General features: G+C 41.2%; 1 protein-coding gene across 1 annotated transcript; it reads right to left on the bottom strand.

Annotated features, from left to right (window-relative positions):
• Positions 1 to 209: 209 nt before the first annotated feature.
• Positions 210 to 18,411, bottom strand: LOC117812591 (brain mitochondrial carrier protein 1-like). Its single transcript, XM_034683471.1, has 9 exons — positions 18,213 to 18,411; positions 17,554 to 17,658; positions 13,687 to 13,825; positions 11,804 to 11,898; positions 7,151 to 7,236; positions 6,957 to 7,052; positions 6,522 to 6,646; positions 6,178 to 6,390; positions 210 to 5,749 (listed from the first exon to the last, which is right to left on the bottom strand). Exons 2-9 carry the CDS (start codon positions 17,615 to 17,617, stop codon positions 5,725 to 5,727), a joined length of 843 nt encoding a protein of 280 aa, XP_034539362.1. The 5' UTR covers positions 17,618 to 17,658; positions 18,213 to 18,411; the 3' UTR covers positions 210 to 5,724.

Below are 18,411 nucleotides of genomic sequence, written 5' to 3'. Positions count from 1 at the left end.
GTTTCTTTTTTTAGTTTCAGGGTGTGTTTTCAATGCCAAATTTTGTTTTCAAAACCAAACATTAAAGTCATCGTTTTGGCTCCATAATTCATGATACATATCCCTGCTCTTTGCATGTGTAAAACAATAATCAAGTTTACAATCAAAATCAAAACATTTCTTTGATGCAACTTAAAGCAAAAAGAAGAAAAAGAAAATACAGACACTGATTCAAACACAGCATATATTTTATTTAAGAGAACACTGAGTTTATACAAAGCCAAATCCATTCTGTCACAAAAAAAATCATCCGCTGTAGAAATGTAAGGAGTGAACTCGTGCAAATGTTACGGACAGCAATGATGCACCGCCGTGCATAAAAGGAGGAGAAGGGAACATACAAAAATATTCAGTCGGTCTGACACACAGAGGTGTCGGTCCATAAAAATATCTCTCAAATTATTCTGAAATCATAACGAGGAACAAAGTAACCTCTGAGCTTTAACATAAGGGAGCTCTAAAAAGCAGCATGGAATTTCTTCAGCAGAGGGAGCACTACTTCAGATCTGAAATCATAATACCTTCTATGGTCTAATGAGATGGAACCAGAGGATGTTTCATGGGTTCGTTTGAAAAAAAGACTTCATTTTTATAGTTTGAAATCAACACAAGGCTCATTGGGACAACTGAGGAGATCTGATTCAAACTGGAGGGGGAAAAATATCAATGCTACAACCTTAATTATAATAATAAAAAAAACAAAACATAATTTTGACTTTAATCTGAGAACATCACTATTTTTGAATCAGAAAACTGAGACAAAAATTTGATGTTGATGAAAAGGGTCTGAATTCTGATTTTTGAATCAGACTTCTAGGAAAATAAGTCTGAGTTTGGACTATTATCATAAGAATTTTAAGATTAATAATTTGGGTTTCCGCCAAATAAAAGTGTAATTATTGAATTAACAGAAGTTTGTTTTTTTAAGACTTTTTAGGGAAAGACAAAATCCTAGGATTTCAGCAAGATTTCTAAGGAAAAAGTCTGAATTCTAAGAAAATTCTCAAAACTCTGACCCATAATTTATACAACGCCACGGCATGTCTCAGCTCCGTCTCGGGAGCGTGCCCCCTCATGCCGCTCTGCTCAAGATACAGGTTAAGTATATTTTTGACAGAGGCCGGGCACAGTACAGATTAGGGACGGAGATCGCAGCACATATGCTCCCTGTAAAAATTTGGGGTAAGAAGAAAGTTGAAAATCGGAGGATGAGAATATATATATATATTTTTCTTGTGAGGTATGGTGTGAAATTGTCCCAGAGTTTTACTGAGGTCAAACTCTAGACTGTTTTCTCAGAATTCTGACTTCAATCTTAAAATTCTGGAAAAGAAAAAAATTCACTATCTGATCACAGTCTGTAGGGTAAAACTAATTTCAAGTTTCTATTGGAGCCAGCACACGTGGAAAAGGACTAAATTATGGTCTCTACATCCACTGTGTTCTAACATCTTATTACCGTCACCTCATACGTGATTGGTCAGTTTTAACGATAGGTGATTCTGTAATGATGTGCAGAGATTAGTCCGTAAAATTTAGTATATAAGACGTATCATCAAACAACTGATAAGTGCACATTAAGGAATATTAAAGCATTACCAACGCATCGTTCATACATTATCACACATTCTTAAGTAATTAATAAATGTTGTGTGGTTCATTGACAGGTTCATTTATAGATTTAAAGGTTTATTGATGGACACAATGAGCTCATTTGGAGTCTCAAAGAATAAAATAACATGTTGAATTTAATCTGTCAGCAACAAAGCATCCCTGGTTTCTTTCTGCATGTTTGAAATGGACATTGGTTTCCTGTAAGAGCACTCAGATTGAAGTCTTTACCGACATCATGTGGTCACAAGCAGCTGATCAGAATCCCTCTACAGTTTATTGGAAGGTAAATATCTAATGGAGGTTATGATTCTCTGCAGCAGTCTCTGTGTCAGGAAGATGAAAGCGTGACTGCTCAGGTAACAAAATAAATTTGTTCCAACAATTGTAAGCGTAACCTGTTGGCGAATAAAAATGTCTGACCCATAGACTCAGTACGGTAAAGAGGCAGCAGAGGAACAAATCCCAGGTGATAAACAGGAAGTGTAAGGCTGTAACAGAGCGGCGACTCTAGAGCTGTGGGCTGTATTTACATAATGTCACACTGAGGTTGACAAAGACAAACCAGAACAAAGTCTCCAGCAACAGCCTCTCAAACGAACCGCACACGAGAACGGACGTGGTGTCTAACTCCGGACTTCCACCAGATCCGTGGCTGGTCTGTCTCTTATTTTCTGCAGTCAGGACCGCCGGACAGCTGGAGTCATGTGACCAAGGTTTTCCTGCGGTAATTTCTGCATTAATGAATATTCGACTCCTCTGAAGACCTCTGACCTGTTGACTCCAGGCCTGGCTCTGCTCATCATGATGGTTTGTTGTTGTAGTTAAATGAAATACGATCTGGTGATAACACAGAGTGTTTTATCCTAAAAATTAACCGGATGTTTTTTTAATTTTGTTTTGGTGCCTGACTTCCTGTCCTGCTTGATCTGCTCTGTTGAGATTGATGCATTGTGCTGCGGCATCCGGCAGAAATAGAAACCTTGCACATCTGATCTGGAGGGCTCCGGCTTGCTGGATCAGAGACGCAGCCGGAACCCAACGGAGCGGATCCAGTGAAAGTTAATACATTGACTGGAACGAAAACCTATCAATTCTGGTGCCATGATGGACCGGACACAGATCTGATGGAATTTGGTTGTAACAAACCAACTATTGAAGGTGCTTTTGGTTTAAAAAAAAAAAAAATTGTCTGACGTTGCACAGGTGTTGCTAATTCTGACTTTCTTCATTGAAATTGGTTTAAATCTGGAAAGCCAGCCGGTCAGGACAGGTTTTGTAAGATTTCTGCAGCTGTGTTGGTCACTAATGCAATTTTCGATGTGTCCTTTATTAAATGTATATGTGTTTTGCTGTAGCCCCTGTACATGGGGAACATAACCACTCGGCCAAACGGGCGCCAGTCGAGGGGGAAAATCTGAGTTTCAAAAATCCCAAAGCTTCTAGCAGACAATGCATGAAGGACAGCAAACTAATTCAACAAGGATGCGCAGATGTGAAAAATAAAGTATGATCCAGTTGGAGCCAAGCTGGTGTATACTTTAAAATTTTACTACAGTACAGAAAAACAGGAGTGTCTACAGCAGTATGAATGTTTAACTGAAGGTGTTCAAACCATAATAACACCATGTTTCCAGTGTGTGGTTCAAAATGAAAGCTACAGAAGACAAAGGAAATTTAAGATGCAACAAAAAAGTGCCGCCTGGTTTGGAAGATTTTGAGAGATAATAATAAATAAAAAGTAAAAAACAAATCTGACAAGAACTACCTTAAATATTAAAACATCATATTGACTCACAGAAAGTAGAAATGTGCAGGTGAATGTCTGGCATTTTATCAGTGAGTTAGAGGACTGTAATGATTGGTGGAAGGGCTGCAACTCCACCAGCCACATCACTTCTGTGCTTATCTTGACACAGCAGCAGTTTGGCTTCGTTTTTTTTACAGTGGAAGAAGATGGAGGCATGTCGTCCATATCTATATACAGTCAATGTTTCCCATAAATGATTAAAATTATCTATGTTTTTACATAAAAAGGTCTGTTTTATGTAGGGCTGGACAATGAATCAATAAATCAAGGAAAATAAAGAAAACGATAACATGTTTGCAGTTAGTTCATCAGTTTCAAGGTCGCCCTGCCAGGAACATTGCTGATTTGTATTTACAGAAACCTCAGTGTATTTCTTTGTGACTCTGATCATGAACAAGACAAAAAGCACTTGCTTACAGTAGTTTGGAGTTTTTGCAGTGTTCCTGTAATCAAACTAGACATAGAATTTAAAATTCTGGAAATGAAATCTAGAAACATTGATTTCTGAAAGTCAAAGATACGGTTTCCAGTAAAAGCCTGGCAAAATATAAACACCAAAGGATCATCAGTGTAGAAAGATTTTTAACATGGAAATACGTCATCCAGTGTTTCGACCACTCTCAATGACCCATACTTTAAAGGGTGACTTTCAGGCAGTAACTGGTACAGCTATCAAAGTATAAATCTTGAATATAAATATAAGAATGAAAATGATGAGATCTTTGCCGCATCGCCCAGCCCTACACAAGTGTTTCTCCCACACACCGAATTTTACAGTCTCAAAGTAGCTCAGTGTAAATCCATGTTGTGCAAAGAATAATTTCACCCAGTTTGGAGAAAACACTTTTGGCACAATAGCCCCTTTGTTAAACGTTCTATCTACAAACAGCTGCAACTTCTCAATTTCTGCAATGGCTTTTCCTTAAAAAATAACAAGCGAAAAAAAAAGGGAGTGCAACAAATTTTCATATGTGCACCAGGACATGCGTGGGATAAACTACATCCACTTTTGAGTGTGATTAAGTCTGTACTGGATTGTTTCGTTTAAGTTTATGGAAGATGATTTTGCTTGTAACACATTTGCTCTTGTTATTACAGAAGTGGAGGTGCAAAAAAAAAAATGAAGTCAACGAAGCAAGAATTAAAAAAAAAACACACCCTCCTCTGAGTGACTGACCTGTTTGAATGTCTTTTAAATGAAAATAAATAAAATTTAAAAAAATCTTGTTTTGGTTGCGTCTCCTTTGTGTCGTCAGATGCTTTGGTTTGGATTGTTTGTGTTTAAATATGTAACTTGAAATGTAAACTTCAGGAGCAATTTTCCTCTGCTTCGAATTAAAACAAAGTTGAGACGCTTCAAGAGATTATCCTGCAAATGACCGACTTAAAAACAGAAAGTTATCCACTGCACTAAGATTTTGGGAAGCCTCTTGACGAATTTTCTGACATCTTAATACACTTAACAAATTACTGTCATGTCTATTTTTAATGCAGTGATTGCCACTAAAGAGATTAACTATGGAGTGTGGAGGACTCCTCGTGTCTGACCGTTCTTTTACTTTAACAATCTGTAACAGTCAGGTTTTTTTTAACTTCAATACCATTCCTCAACATTCAATACTTATCATGCAGCACCAACAAAATAAAAACAGCAGGTTTCTGACTCGTCGTTCGTTTTAAAATTTAGTTTTCTGTACCTTCTTTTTAAAAACTTCACAAACTGCGTAGCCATGCACGCCTCACGTGACATTCAGCGACTCCTATTCTTATTAAAAATAAATTAATTTCTGGTGTTTTTCTCCAGATCTGTACAGGAACCTGAGCAAACAATCAGAAATGTCTTCCTCAAAAGAGGCTAAAAGTTAAACTCACCACATCCACTGGTGAACTCCTGTTTTACCTGGAGGCTCAAGTAAGAAAGAAAACACTAACTATTCTTCCAAAGTTCAATCTTTGCTACAAGCGAACATTTAGCTGCCCGGGGAGTGTCGAGGGAGGCTGAGGGTTAGAGTCTCTAAAAGTGTCCTTCAAAAAGAAACAGTGACAATAAATAAATCGAGACTTTGCAGATCAACGTAAGATTTGGATGAGCATGAGTGGATGGCTGATACTTGACTGTATCATTGGTATAGATCTGAAGGAGTGTGATTATACTGGTGCCAGATCTCCAGGTGCTGCCGTGTCCTCTGCCCCGTTTGAGCCCTGACGCAGTCCGACAGACCAGTGAAGTCCCAAACCCTGCTGGCTTTAAAACGGGAGCTTCTTCAGCTGCTCAAAGGTGATGAAGAACTGAGGAGTGTGTCAGGAAAAACTTCAGGATTCATATGACAACAGTTAGCAGCTGCTGACACAAGATCTGAAATATAAGAAACCTCTTTGGTGGCAGACCTTTACCGGGTCAACTCTGACCTACAAGACTTGGCGTGGAGTTTACTCAAGTTATACTTGACTCAGGAACCGTCAGTGGAATCAGATGAGGCTGCTCATTACAAAGCTCTGACTATATGTGTTGTTTTTCTTTCAGTATAGCTCCACAACAAGCCATGAAAAGTATTTAATTAAACTGAAACCAACATAAAGTTATTTTTGCTTCTGCTAGACAGTACAGCCACAATCTGTTTTAACATAATGCTCTTTTTTTATGCTGTGGAAGTTTTCAATCACCTCTGCAACAACTCAAATATAACTTTTACCAGTTTCAGGTGTTTAAAGGATACGATGATGTTCCATGGCCCAAGTCTGAGCCAGTTTGGCCAGAATCCTTATAGAGAGCGAAGAAACCCTCATTCTTCCACGTCTGCATCACTCCGTCCAGTGTTCCTTTGTACATGGGGCCCCCCGACATAACTCGCTGGTTCATCATCCGGGTCCGAACCACGTCTACAGGGTTGGAGGCCAGAGCTCCTGCTAATCCGCACGTAAAACTGGAACTGAACACAAATCCAGACAACGGACATGGTAAACAGATCGATCCACAACTGATCTGGCATCTATAAGCTAAATATTTCTTCCTTCATACTTAAAAAACACAAAAATAAAGCTTGAGGAGAAATTAACTTACATGAAATGAGTCAAAATGGTGTCTCCCATGACGCCTGAGCGAAGAAGGTGCTTCTTGGTGATGTCATAGACAGGAAGCTCCACCCCAACAACAATGGCTGCTCGCTGTGCTGTGGGTATGACACCCTGAGGAAGAGGGGGGTGAAAGAAATAAGTCTGACTGCAATTTTATTACAGAACAACTAATTAACCACGGGGGACTTTAAGGGAAGATGCAGTGATTTCCACTGCAGAGTCATATCTGTTTTTAATGCAGTGATTTCCACTACAGTCATGTCTGTTTTTATATTTTTTATAAATTGTATACTTGCTTTATGGAGACTGAAATTTTGATTTGGTACAGCGTCCAAACTTCTTAGGAACTGTGTTTGTACATGACAATGCTCCCTTCATTACACACAGATGCATTACTGTATAAAATACTCAAAGCGCTCACTCTCCACAGCCCTTTGGTTCCCTCGGTCTGGTAGATGTTCATGAAGTTGGACATCATGCTGCCTTGGAGCAGACTGCCCTGCGCTTGCATCCTGATCTGAGACAAAACCAGGCATTTTCAGTCACAGGATTCACAGAGCACAGCTGTGGTGTTTGTGAGCAGATACTTGAATCTTCCTCAGGATTAAGAGTCACCTTCAGGACGTCTGTGGGGTTGGCCAGAGAGGAGGACAGGACTCCAGACACGACGCCACAGAAGACGTTGATGACCATCGTCTCATCTGTTGAGTACGAGACAGGGGAGTCATATTAGGTAATCAATGAAACTTCATCTGAAATGTAAAAGGGATTTACTGTACTGTGTATTTCTTTATTTTTGAAGCACCTCAACAAAGTTAACAGATAAACTCTGAAACACCAAGATCTGGATGACTGCGAACCTTTACAGGATGCTTTTACCTTGATCTCCTCTATTATTTATGGTATCTATCTTTTGTACACCAATTAGCTATAAAATATTGAGAGGAGCAGAGTCAGAGGAGGGAGAAGAGGACAAAGACAAAGAAAAGAGTGGGGGACATGGCATAGAGACAGAATAAGCTGGTGTACGATTAACAAGGAACCAGTCAGGGGGGAAACTTGAAGGACAAACAGAAGATCAGACAGAGAGGGAACAGAGACAGAGCCTGAGGGCACAAATTCCCTGCGAGTCTCAGAGACATAATGGTGGCTGCAGTTCCAGATAAATGTAGCAGAAACCAATTCGTTCGAAGCCTTAAGTGGCTCTCTGCGTCTCTCCACAGGGCGAAAGAAGTTTATGTCAGAGCGACAAAAACAGAACGGCACTTGAAGGATCTCTATCTCTATGGGTGAGGTCGTAGTTGATAATATGCATTGTACTGGTCCAGTCAGGACCACTCTCGTCTCAAGAATTAATTATTCACATGTAACAAGTTGTGTTGGTATGGCTCTGTTCTGAGAGCTCCCTGCCCTTCCACCTGCCTACGTAGAATGCCAAAGCCTGAGGCGGGGAGAACACACCTCCTCTCTTTCATGTCCATACATGAAAAGCAGAGGCAGGGAGAGCAGCAGCAAAGACCCCTGGGGTGCAGAACAGAGCGAGCATCAGTAATAATACATACAACACTGGTAAAATCAGACACAGCAGAAAGGAGGCTGTGGCTCAGTGGTAGAGTGAGTGGTTTGATCCCAGCTCCATCAGCCACAAGACGCTGAGCATCGAATTGCTCCAGGTGACATCATCAGCAGTGCATGAATGCACATGAATAGGATTAGTTAATAGCATCCTCTCCATCAGTGTGAATGTGAAAAGTAGTATGAAGTGCTTTGAGGAGCTGGAATCAGTGAGTGTTTTTTTATCTTTGCCAGAAGAAGGGATCTGGAAACGTTCAGTCTGTGGGCACAGAACTAACGATGCAAAGAAGAACCTCTTTTCTCTGTGGCTCGCGGGATATTTACATTGTGTCATGTGCATTATAACAACAAATACGACATGATTACAGAGCCCTATAACCTTACACATCTCTGCAGGTGCCGTCGGTTGTCACTACACACCGTGTCTCAGTTCATGATGGTATAAATGATTACATTAATTACTTAAGAAATGTAAATGTAATATGTTGGGCAGTGTTTACTGTTGCTGATAAATGGAGGTTATTGAGCATGTAAGGGTAATCAGGGTTTATGTCGGCTAGTTAATCTGCTTTAAACAAAGCCTTGATTTAAATCATGTTATATCGATTTACTCGAATAATTCGATTAATTGTTTCAGCCCTGATTTCAATTTGATATGGGACATGATTTTCGAATGTTCGAATATTCGTTCACTTTGTAAAAATCGAAGAGTTAATGCTAATATTTTCCAATTTTAAAAAATACATAAATTTTTCGTTGATTTCACCGGTGCCTGGTTGCAATACAGTATTCTTGCCAGACGGTGGCTATAGAGCGTCTTAAAGCTGTTTGCTAACCGCATTACGTAACTGAAGAGGAACGCTCACTTCATTAGATAGCAAAAGAAGAAGAAAACATTAGCAATAGTCGCTGCAATTTTCTCCATTTCTGAATCTTGCACCACTACCCGTGTATTTCCAGAGACTGAGCATGGCTGTGAAATGTAAACATACACGCCATGCTGCTGCGTCATGGAAAAAACGGCGTAAAGATCGAGACGGACACTGTCAGTGCTACTAGCAACACCTCGTCCTGCTGCTGGTTATCGCGACTGCCACACAAACGGACTGTTAACAGGACAGGTGTGTGTGCGTGTGAGGGGGGAAATATTTGAATAATCGCCGTATAGATGGCAATGATTATCGAACAGTATTTTGGCTTGAAATGCCCATCCCTTATATCAGTGTTAGACAGGAGAAAAGTACACCGCCAGCTGCAGTGTGTATGAGGTCTGACTCACTCTCAGGTTTTCTCTTCCTGTCTACTGTCCGACTCGTCCTCCCTCCAACCTTTTCTTTCTTCTCTCCTTTCAGGAAGCTCATCACCTCGTATTTAGCTTTTAACTTAGTGATGGCAGGTTCCCTCGCTCGCTCTGTTGCCAAAATTAATTGTCAGGACACATCTAATCATTTCTTTGGCAGGTGAGTTAGTTGTTCTAGTGCCACATCACCGTCATCACCAGGGCACTTTCTGGATTCGTGCATCAATCCAACATTTCACACACCAAGTGACTGTTGGATTCCTGGAGGCTCGGTCATTTCTCTGAATTATCTCAACGTTGTTTTTGGCGCAGATTTAAAAAACAAATGAGACTCTCATTTCATCCTTGGCATCTCCGTCTACAGATTAAACAAAGGCAAACTACTACAGAGAATCAGACATGCATGCAAAGTAGGGATGGGTACCGAATTCGGTACTTTTATAGGTACCGACCGAATTCCGTCGGTACTACCGAGTACCGATTCACGCAAAATCAAATGGTACCATGTTTCAGTACCTCACAACCTTGTGACTATGAGGGAGGGGAAGGGAAGAGTAGGCGATTTACCACACTTTCCCCTTGTAAAAAAGTTTGAGTGATCGGGTGGACGTCTCTGCTCTCTGCTCTCTGCATCTGCGCGGGAGCGCGCCAAACGGAGCCTGCAGCTCAGACTCGCTGTGAGTGCGCACGCCCGTCAGCTGCAGGCTACGTTTGGCGCGCTCCCGCGCAGATGCAGAGAGCAGAGAGGAGGATTCAGTTGAGACGGACTCTCTCGCTCCGACTACCTGCCTTGTTTATAACCGTTCCTGTGTGCGTGAATGCCCAACAAGTAAGTTGTGTGTCCTGTTATTATAAAGAGACAGAGAACTGACTTTTCCCCGTCTGAAGACCATCAAGTGTGTTCATTGATAAACTCCCGAACGAGTAATTAGACGCCACGAGCACGTGTCAGCTAATATATCTAATCACCTATATAATCCTGTTTCTGTTCATTTCATGTTAAATGAAATAAATATGTTAAATAAAAAAAATTTGCGATTTTATTATTAAACAAATTAACATTTATCACCACATAAACACACAAAAGTACCGAAAAATTGGTAAAAGTTGAGTACCGGTACCGATTCCCAGGTACCGGGTATCGGTACCGTATCGGTTCAAATGTGAAAGGTACCCATCCCTAATGCAAAGTGTTCCAGTTTAAACAAAGAGAAGAGAAAGCACGCAGAGGGTTTGAGATGTTTTCAGCCCCAACAGAGGGAGGAAGCAGAAAAGCAGACTGCTTTGTAAACAGTGTCAAAAATTAAGGATTTATCTCACTTAGCAACAGCATCTTAACATAAGGCTTCTTTGGCATCTTCGTCTTTGGTGTCTGAAAAGTTCAGATGAGTTTCATAAACCTGACTGAAATTCTCAGAAGGAGGACGTGTCGTGAGATGTTAGAGTAAATTTTCACGTTTGAACGGAGCGGCAACCTCCGGTGTCAAAATATGAAACCCATGCAGAAGTGTTATAAACTGCAATCGAGCATCTGTTTTAGGCTGGCTGCAGAAACACTGGAAACCTCATACACACCAATTCAAAAAGGACGATCTTTGCAGCAGAAATAAACATGGTTACAGCCTGGTTCCAAAAACGGCTTGGGTCTAAGTAGCAAATTTCTCTATCGGCACACACTTTACAGGGGATGAATTTTTTTCTAACGCGACAACTCATACTGAAAAGCCACAGGCCCGGAGATGTGAACCACTGCCTTAGGTGTCTCTCCAAAGCACCTGATCAAAGCAACTCCAGTACAAGTTCTTGTCTATGTCACTGAGAGGTTCAGATATTTGCCGTTAATGTTTGACAACGTCATGGAAACTTTGTTGAAGAGTAACAAAATTTAAAAGGAGGACTCTGAAAGCTCAGACGACAGCAACAATTAGCCCTCATGTTGATGTTCCGGAGCGTTTTCCTCCGTAATCTGAAGAAACCTGTTCGTTGTTTAAACCTCAAAGTTTGCAGAGTTAGAGCTCAGGTTTTTAAATGACTGCTGAAGAACATTTCTGCTGGAATCATTGCTTTTACTGCTCTCAGTCAGCTGTTTTTTTGAGAGCTTTCTTCCAAGTTGTCTGTGAAGAGTATTTCTTGAGGGCTCAAAAGGATGTTTAATAGTTTGCAGTGGATTGCATCAGCCTCAAGCTAGACAGAGACACCATACAAATATGAATCTAAATCTACCGCACGCTTCGCTTGATTCATCATTCATATCACCTCCCAGTGCTGAATGTCAGGTCAAGGTTATTGGAGACTTTGGTGACACTAACTAGAAGAAGTCACGGCTGGAAGCTCAAAGAGGAAAGACTTTATAAAAGAGGAGGAAAGGGAAGAAGAGGATGGGAGACACTCACCTTCTGGATGAGCGACAAACAGCCTCTTCAGAGAGTTGTAGGTTCCTATTTTGATTGTCCCGTAAGACGCTTGTCTCAACAAAGCAGGAGAGATCCTGAAAGGAGAAATAAGATCATCATTCATGTTCTTCACATTATTGTTTCAATGTGTGGTTGAATCCATCAGAGTTTAGCCTCCCACAACTTTAACAGCTCAGTGTGAAAATCCTGCTCCTGCATATTGTATTAAGCACATGCTGATTCTATTCTGCATGGAAGAGGAGGACGAAACCAGACTTACGTAGCAGCACAATTAATTTAATTCTTCTCCCTTTGGAATTGGCAACCCACCTGAGTCTTTGTCCAAACCACAATGGAAAGAAATCAAAGTACAACCTTCTAAGTAGCTTTAATAATATTCTTGTAATTACAGACTGCATACAAAAATGTCCCGGGTGTGGAGTTAAAATTCAAAGTACTGACCAGTAGGATATATTAAGGTGCTTTTTGAGCAGAAGTACCAGGAACTTCTGTTGAACAGACTAAAGGTGCTTTTAGACTGCAGGAACTTTCCCCAGGAACTAGGAACCGTTTAATGAACTACGCACATTTTGACAGCAGGATCCAGGGTTTAAATTTAGTTCCTGGGTAGTTAATCTCCCCCTGAAAAGTTCCTGCTTCAGGGGTAGTACTGTTCAAAGGACCAGGAGCTTTGGGGGCGGGGCCTAAAATATTGAACGTTCCTGATTGGTAGAGTAACCGCAGTGTTTTTATTTCACCCTTCGTCCACACTAACATCACGCACACCAGTGATTCACTTGGTTTGATAACTCCAGAACATTCGTCTCCTCTGAGCCTGATAGTGTGAATGTGTGAATGTGTCTCTGTCAGCTCCTGGTGTTACAGTCTGAAGAGCGACCCTGTAAACTGGAGACCTTCAGCTGAACGTGTCAGTGTTTGTGGAGTTTACAACAGCTGTTGAAACACAAAAGGAGTCCTCAGGAATTTATCCTAATCTAGTTTTTATTCAAATGCCAAAATATCCTCATCAGATATTTAAAGATAATCTGAAGGAGTTTTTGAGGGATGCATCCGTCTCCAGTTAAAAGGATTGCTCTTTAACCCGAAACACCGGTCGATCTCTGTCATGGCTTTTAAAATCTGTCTTCTCGCTTTAAGTTGGGCGTTTCAGACGTTTTGAATCCTCTTCGTCTCTACAGCTCGTCTACTTCCAAGAGTTGATTCAGTGAATCAAAAAGAACGATCAAAAGCAGCAAGAGGACTCTCCTTCATGCTAACAGGCTAACTGCAGTATTGCACATGACAATGCCGGCCTGTCTGTCTCCTCATATGGTGTCATCTTTGTTGTCTGGCCTTCGTCTCTTTCTTACTGCCCTCTACTTGTCTGGTGGTGTCGTGCAGTTACTTTTATAGCTTCTCCATTTGCCACTGGCCTGATTTGCATAATCTTCACAGGATTTCAGGCCTCGGTGGAAACGCAGACAACAATGGGCCGCAGGAACCATTTAGTTCCTTGAAGAGTAGTTCAGAGGACTAAATGTTCCTGGAACTTTGGAAAGTGACACCCGCAAGCCGGGTCTCTCAGGGGAAGATTAACAACACAGGAACTAAATTCAGACCATGGTTCCTGCTGTCACAATTCCTCAAAAGGTTCCTAGTTCCTGGGCAAAGCTCCTGTAGTTGAAAAGCACCATAAGTTGTTAATTCAGGGACACACTCTTGGCTCTTTAAGGGTATCTACTGGAAAGTTTCTTCCTCTTAAGCAGGTACAGAATGTTAGTTAAATGACCCAACTGTCATCTTCATATGGGAGTAATAAGAAGGTGATGCCTTTCTTTACATCCTGATAATAATAAAAATAAAAAACCAAACACTGTCCATACCCAGAGTATAGCGCCCGGATGCCTTCCTCTTTGCCGATCCTGAAGAGAGCATGGAACATCCCTTTGTATCTCACCTCTGTGTACTGGGACTGACCCTGCACCTGTAGCCTGGTCTTCGTCAGGTCGATGGGAAACGTCCCTGAGGAAAACAAGAGAAGAAGAAGACACAGACTAGAGGTTTATACTTTGCTATTGAGTTGTTTTTGTAAGTGATTGACCCGTTTTCACCTCGGATGGCCATGGCAAAGAGGCCTTTCTATGACTTTTGAAGGGCATTCTAGTGTTTGTTTTGTTATTTGAATTAGTTTACTTCCACTATAATAACCATGCTGCACACAAGTGTAACATTTAGATATTTACAGTGGGGCAAAAAAGTATTTAGTCAGCCACTGATTTCGCAAGTTCTCCCACTTAGAAAGATGAGAGAGGTCTGTAATTTTCATCAGAGGTACACTTCAACTATGAGAGACAAAATGAGAAAAAAAATCCAGGAAATCACATTGTAGGATTTTTAAAGAATTTATTTGTAAATTATGGTGGAAAATAAGTATTTGGTCAATAACAAAAGTTCAACTCAATACTTTATAACCTAACCTTTGTTGGCAATGACAGAGGTCAAACGTTTCCTGTAAGTCTTCACCAGGTTTGCACACACTGTAGCTGATATTTTGGCCCATTCCTCCATGCAGATCTCCTCTAGAGCAGTGATGTTTTGGGGCTCTCGCTGGGCAACACGGACTTTCAACTCCCTCCACAATTTCTATGGGGTTGAGGTCTGGAGACTGGCTAGGCCACTGCAGGACCTTGAAAGGCTTTTTACGGAGCCACTCCTTCGTTGCCCGAGCGGTGTGTTTGGGATCATTGTCATGCTGGAAGACCCAACCACGTTCCATCTTCAATGCTCTCACTGATGGAAGGAGGTTTTGGCTGAAAATCTCACGATACATAGCCCCGTTCATTCTTCCCTTAACACGGATCAGTCGTCCTGTCCCCTTTGCAGAAAAACAGCCCCAAAGCATGAAGTTTCCACCCCCATGCTTCACAGTAGGTATGGTGTTCTTGGGATGCAACTCAGCATTCTTCTTCCTCCAAACACGACGAGTTGAGTTTTTACCAAAAAGTTCAATTTTGGTTTTATGTGACCACATGATATTCTCCCAATCCTCTTCTGGATCATCCATATGCTCTCTGGCAAACTTCAGACGGGCCTGGACATGTACTGGCTTAAGCAGGGGGACACGGCTGGCGCTGCAGGATTTGAGTCCCTCTCGGCGTAGTGTGTTACTGATGGTAGCCTTTGTTACTTTGGTCCCAGCTCTCTGCAGGTCATTCATCAGGTCCCTCCGTGTAGTTCTGGGATTTTTGCTCACTGTTCTCATGATCATTTTGACCCCACGGGATGAGATTGTGAGTGGGGCCCCAGATCGAGGGAGATTATCAATGGTCTTGTATGTCTTCCATTTTCTTACAATTCCCATAGTTGATTTATTTACACCAACCTGCTTGCCTTTGTAGATTCACTCTTCCCAGCCTGGTGCAAGTCCACATTTTTCTTCCTGGTGTCCTTCGACAGCTCTTTGGTCTTGGCCATGGTTGAGTTTGGAGTCTGGCTGTTTGAGGCTGTGGACAGGTGTCTTTTATACAGATAACGAGTTCAAACAGGTGCCATTAATACAGGTAACAAGTGGAGGACAGAAGAGCTTCTCAAAGAAGAAGTTAAAGGTCTGTGAGAGCCAGAAATCTTGCTTGTTTGTGGGTGACCAAATACTTATTTTCCACCATAATTTACAAATAAATTCTTTAAAAATCTTTTTTTTTAAAAAATCTCATTTTGTCTCTCATAGTTGAAGTGTACCTCTGATGAAAATTACAGACCTCTCTCATCTTTCTAAGTGGGGGAACTTGCAAAATCAGTTGCTGACTAAATACTTTTTTGCCCCACTGTAGATCGCTATTGGATTAGTCGTGCAGCACTAGTATTGATTCAGTGTCAGATCCATACTGCTGTGTTGTTTGCATTGGTCAGATTTTCCTCTAACTAGCTACAGTGATGAACGTGTGAATTTTAAACATCAATTCTTGCAAAATTTTAAAAAAGCAACTTGTAAAACTGTGAAATGTGCACAGGAAATTATTTTAGATTCTAAAACATGGTGTCCTAAATGTGAGACCTCAAATCTGAAATTAAATGACACATTAGTTGTGAAATATGCCTTTTAATTTGAGGTTTCTAACTGTGATGAGACCTATAAAAAAACGGGATGCACAATATTGGATTTTTTGCCGATATCAGATACACCAATATTTTTAACCTTATTTAGCCGATCACCGATTTTTATTTGCACAACTAATTACAGAGATCATCAATTCTCTTCTGTATAGGTATTTAAGTACAGTATTATTATAAAAAAAATTCATACAAAAAGATACATCCTACTTAAACTTGGATGATGCTCTCCCTGAGATAATCATAATAATACCCACAACGACGGCAAATTTGGCCAATTTCACACTTGACATAGTAAGTAAACCTAACCTCTGTTCACAGGGAACATGTGAAACTGTAATTAAACCCAAATTAACATAAATGGTTTACTCTTTGACAGTAAATGTGCCTAAATTAGTCAGCTACATGTTCAGTACAGACTAGGGATGTATCAGTATTGTAAATATCGCGGTATTTCGGTATCAATATTCTCACAATAATACTGTGGCATGTGATGGTATCAAACAGGGACTCTGAGTACTTCCGCTAGTGTAGTTTTTTTCTGGCGCCATTGAGTGGGTCGGTCTGAGAAGCAAACATCATCTCCCATGATCCCCTGCGCAGTGCAGGAAGAGATGGCGGAAAGCACAGAGGGGGAGCGGAGCGGAAAACTTAAACTAGTGGAACCTCCTGCAAAGTTTAAATCAGAAGAATGGGCTCATTTTGGTTTTGCAGTAAACAAAAACAATCGAACAGAAAACATGACGGACATGCAAAAAAAACTGTTTGCAGACACTGCCAGACCACGATCGTCTACGAGTCGGGGAATACAAGTGATATGAGAAGCTACTTGACGAATGATCACCCTGCAGCCGTTTTCAGTGGTGGACAATGAGGGATGTAAAATGTTGGTGAACGCGCTTGAGCCAAGTTACAAAATTCCAGTCAGTTTAAAGACACTCAACTGAAAGTTTTTTTTTATTTGCTTGTTACTTGAAACACTGGATGTGCCTGCACTGTTCTTTGCACTTGAAAATACCTGTTGGTGGTAATAAATGTGATTAGAACATTTGAGCATTATGTTTGTGTTCAATTACAGTAAGTGTGTTTATCCTTATCATTCCTGGCACTTCATTTTCCACACTATGACATTTTTTCAAAGTCATCTTATTTTTTTGACAATACCGCAATAATACCGTACCGTGGCCTTAATACCGTGACGATATTGTACCGTGAGATTTTGATATTGTTGCATCCCTAGTACAGACTGCTGCTTAAATTCAAACTTAACTTCAAACATGAGCCTAACATGTATGCAGCAGCCCATTGTTTTATCAGCGGATATTGGCGTGTTGGACTATATCCAATAGTTCATTTTAAAGCCAATATCGGCCAATACCGATAATGTGCCGATAATATCGTGCATCCCTAATAGTATAGTCAGCATTCCTTCTCCAAACAGCTGTGGTATTTAAGCAACTGGATGCATGGATCCTGAAGACAGAGCTACAACATTAGCATATAGTGCTGCAGAGTCCTCATAAGGCTGTAAATTCATCCTGGTTGCACCAAACGTGTTCTACCACTGCAATCAAAGTTGTAAAGGCAACATTACACATGACGCTGGGTGTCTGCATGTTGTGGTGCATCACGTAGCTTACCGAATTCTGCGACAATCGAGGCCATCCCTCCGTAGATGAACGGCTTCCAGTTTAAGTTGGCCATCTCCGTGGCTGCGGCGGCCGCTTCCACCTGCTGCAGCCCCGCTAACAACAACAGAAGGCCGCCCACACAGAGGTCAACACAGTGCTGCAGCTTCAGACAATACAACATGTCGACAAACATTCAGGTCTAACGATGCTACACTTCAATGAGCCTCCTCAGCATCAGCATCCCAGCCTACTGCGCCGGAAAGAGACAAGCAGCGCGCAGGGAGCCGTCATCTCTGCTGCGGGGCTGCTATTGGCTGCGAGTTCTGTCAATCAAAGGTCTGAGCCACTTTATTGGCTGGTGTGCAGGGGCGGGGCTAGTGACAGCTCAATGACAGCAACTGTGTCGAGTATGAAGTTATTCCTCACCGTAAACACTCTTTGTAGGATGCACAATTGTCACTCTTAGTTAACGGAATAAATTAATTATTTTGGAGAGAATTCACAGAATACAAACTGAACACTTCAGTCACTCCAGAGGAGGACGATTAAGCAGATGGCACCGCTATGCTAACGGCTAGTCGGCTAACACTTATGACACTAGCAAGCTTGTTATCGAGGTGACCAGTCAGCAACAAGTTCCTGCTACAATATAACCAAATGTCACCTACCTGTGGTGTCAATACAATCCGCGGCTGGCTATTTCACTTTGTTTTCCATGACATTCATGTGTCTTGACCATAGGTCTTGATTCCTTCGAAGTGCAAACAGAAAACTTCTTCCCTGCTGTTAGCTCCGGTTAGCTTCTCATCTCAGTTAACGGCATATATAAACCAGAAACAAGCTTCTTTTTCGTGTACCACATTAACG

Source organism: Notolabrus celidotus, chromosome 5 (genome assembly GCF_009762535.1).
Source record: "Notolabrus celidotus isolate fNotCel1 chromosome 5, fNotCel1.pri, whole genome shotgun sequence".
Taxonomy (NCBI): domain Eukaryota; kingdom Metazoa; phylum Chordata; class Actinopteri; order Labriformes; family Labridae; genus Notolabrus; species Notolabrus celidotus.
This window is presented reverse-complemented; position numbering and strand designations above follow the sequence as displayed.

Excerpts from the sequence above, each read along its gene's own strand:
- LOC117812591 (XM_034683471.1), bottom strand. The coding sequence starts at position 17,617 with ATGGCCAACTTAAACTGGAAGCCGTTCATCTACGGAGGGATGGCCTCG. Across the intron at positions 13,826-17,553 it reads CTCGATTGTCGCAGAATTCG|GGACGTTTCCCATCGACCTG; the intron begins GTAAGCTACGTG and ends TGTTTTCCTCAG. Across the intron at positions 7,053-7,150 it reads ACCCCACAGACGTCCTGAAG|ATCAGGATGCAAGCGCAGGG; the intron begins GTGACTCTTAAT and ends GTTTTGTCTCAG.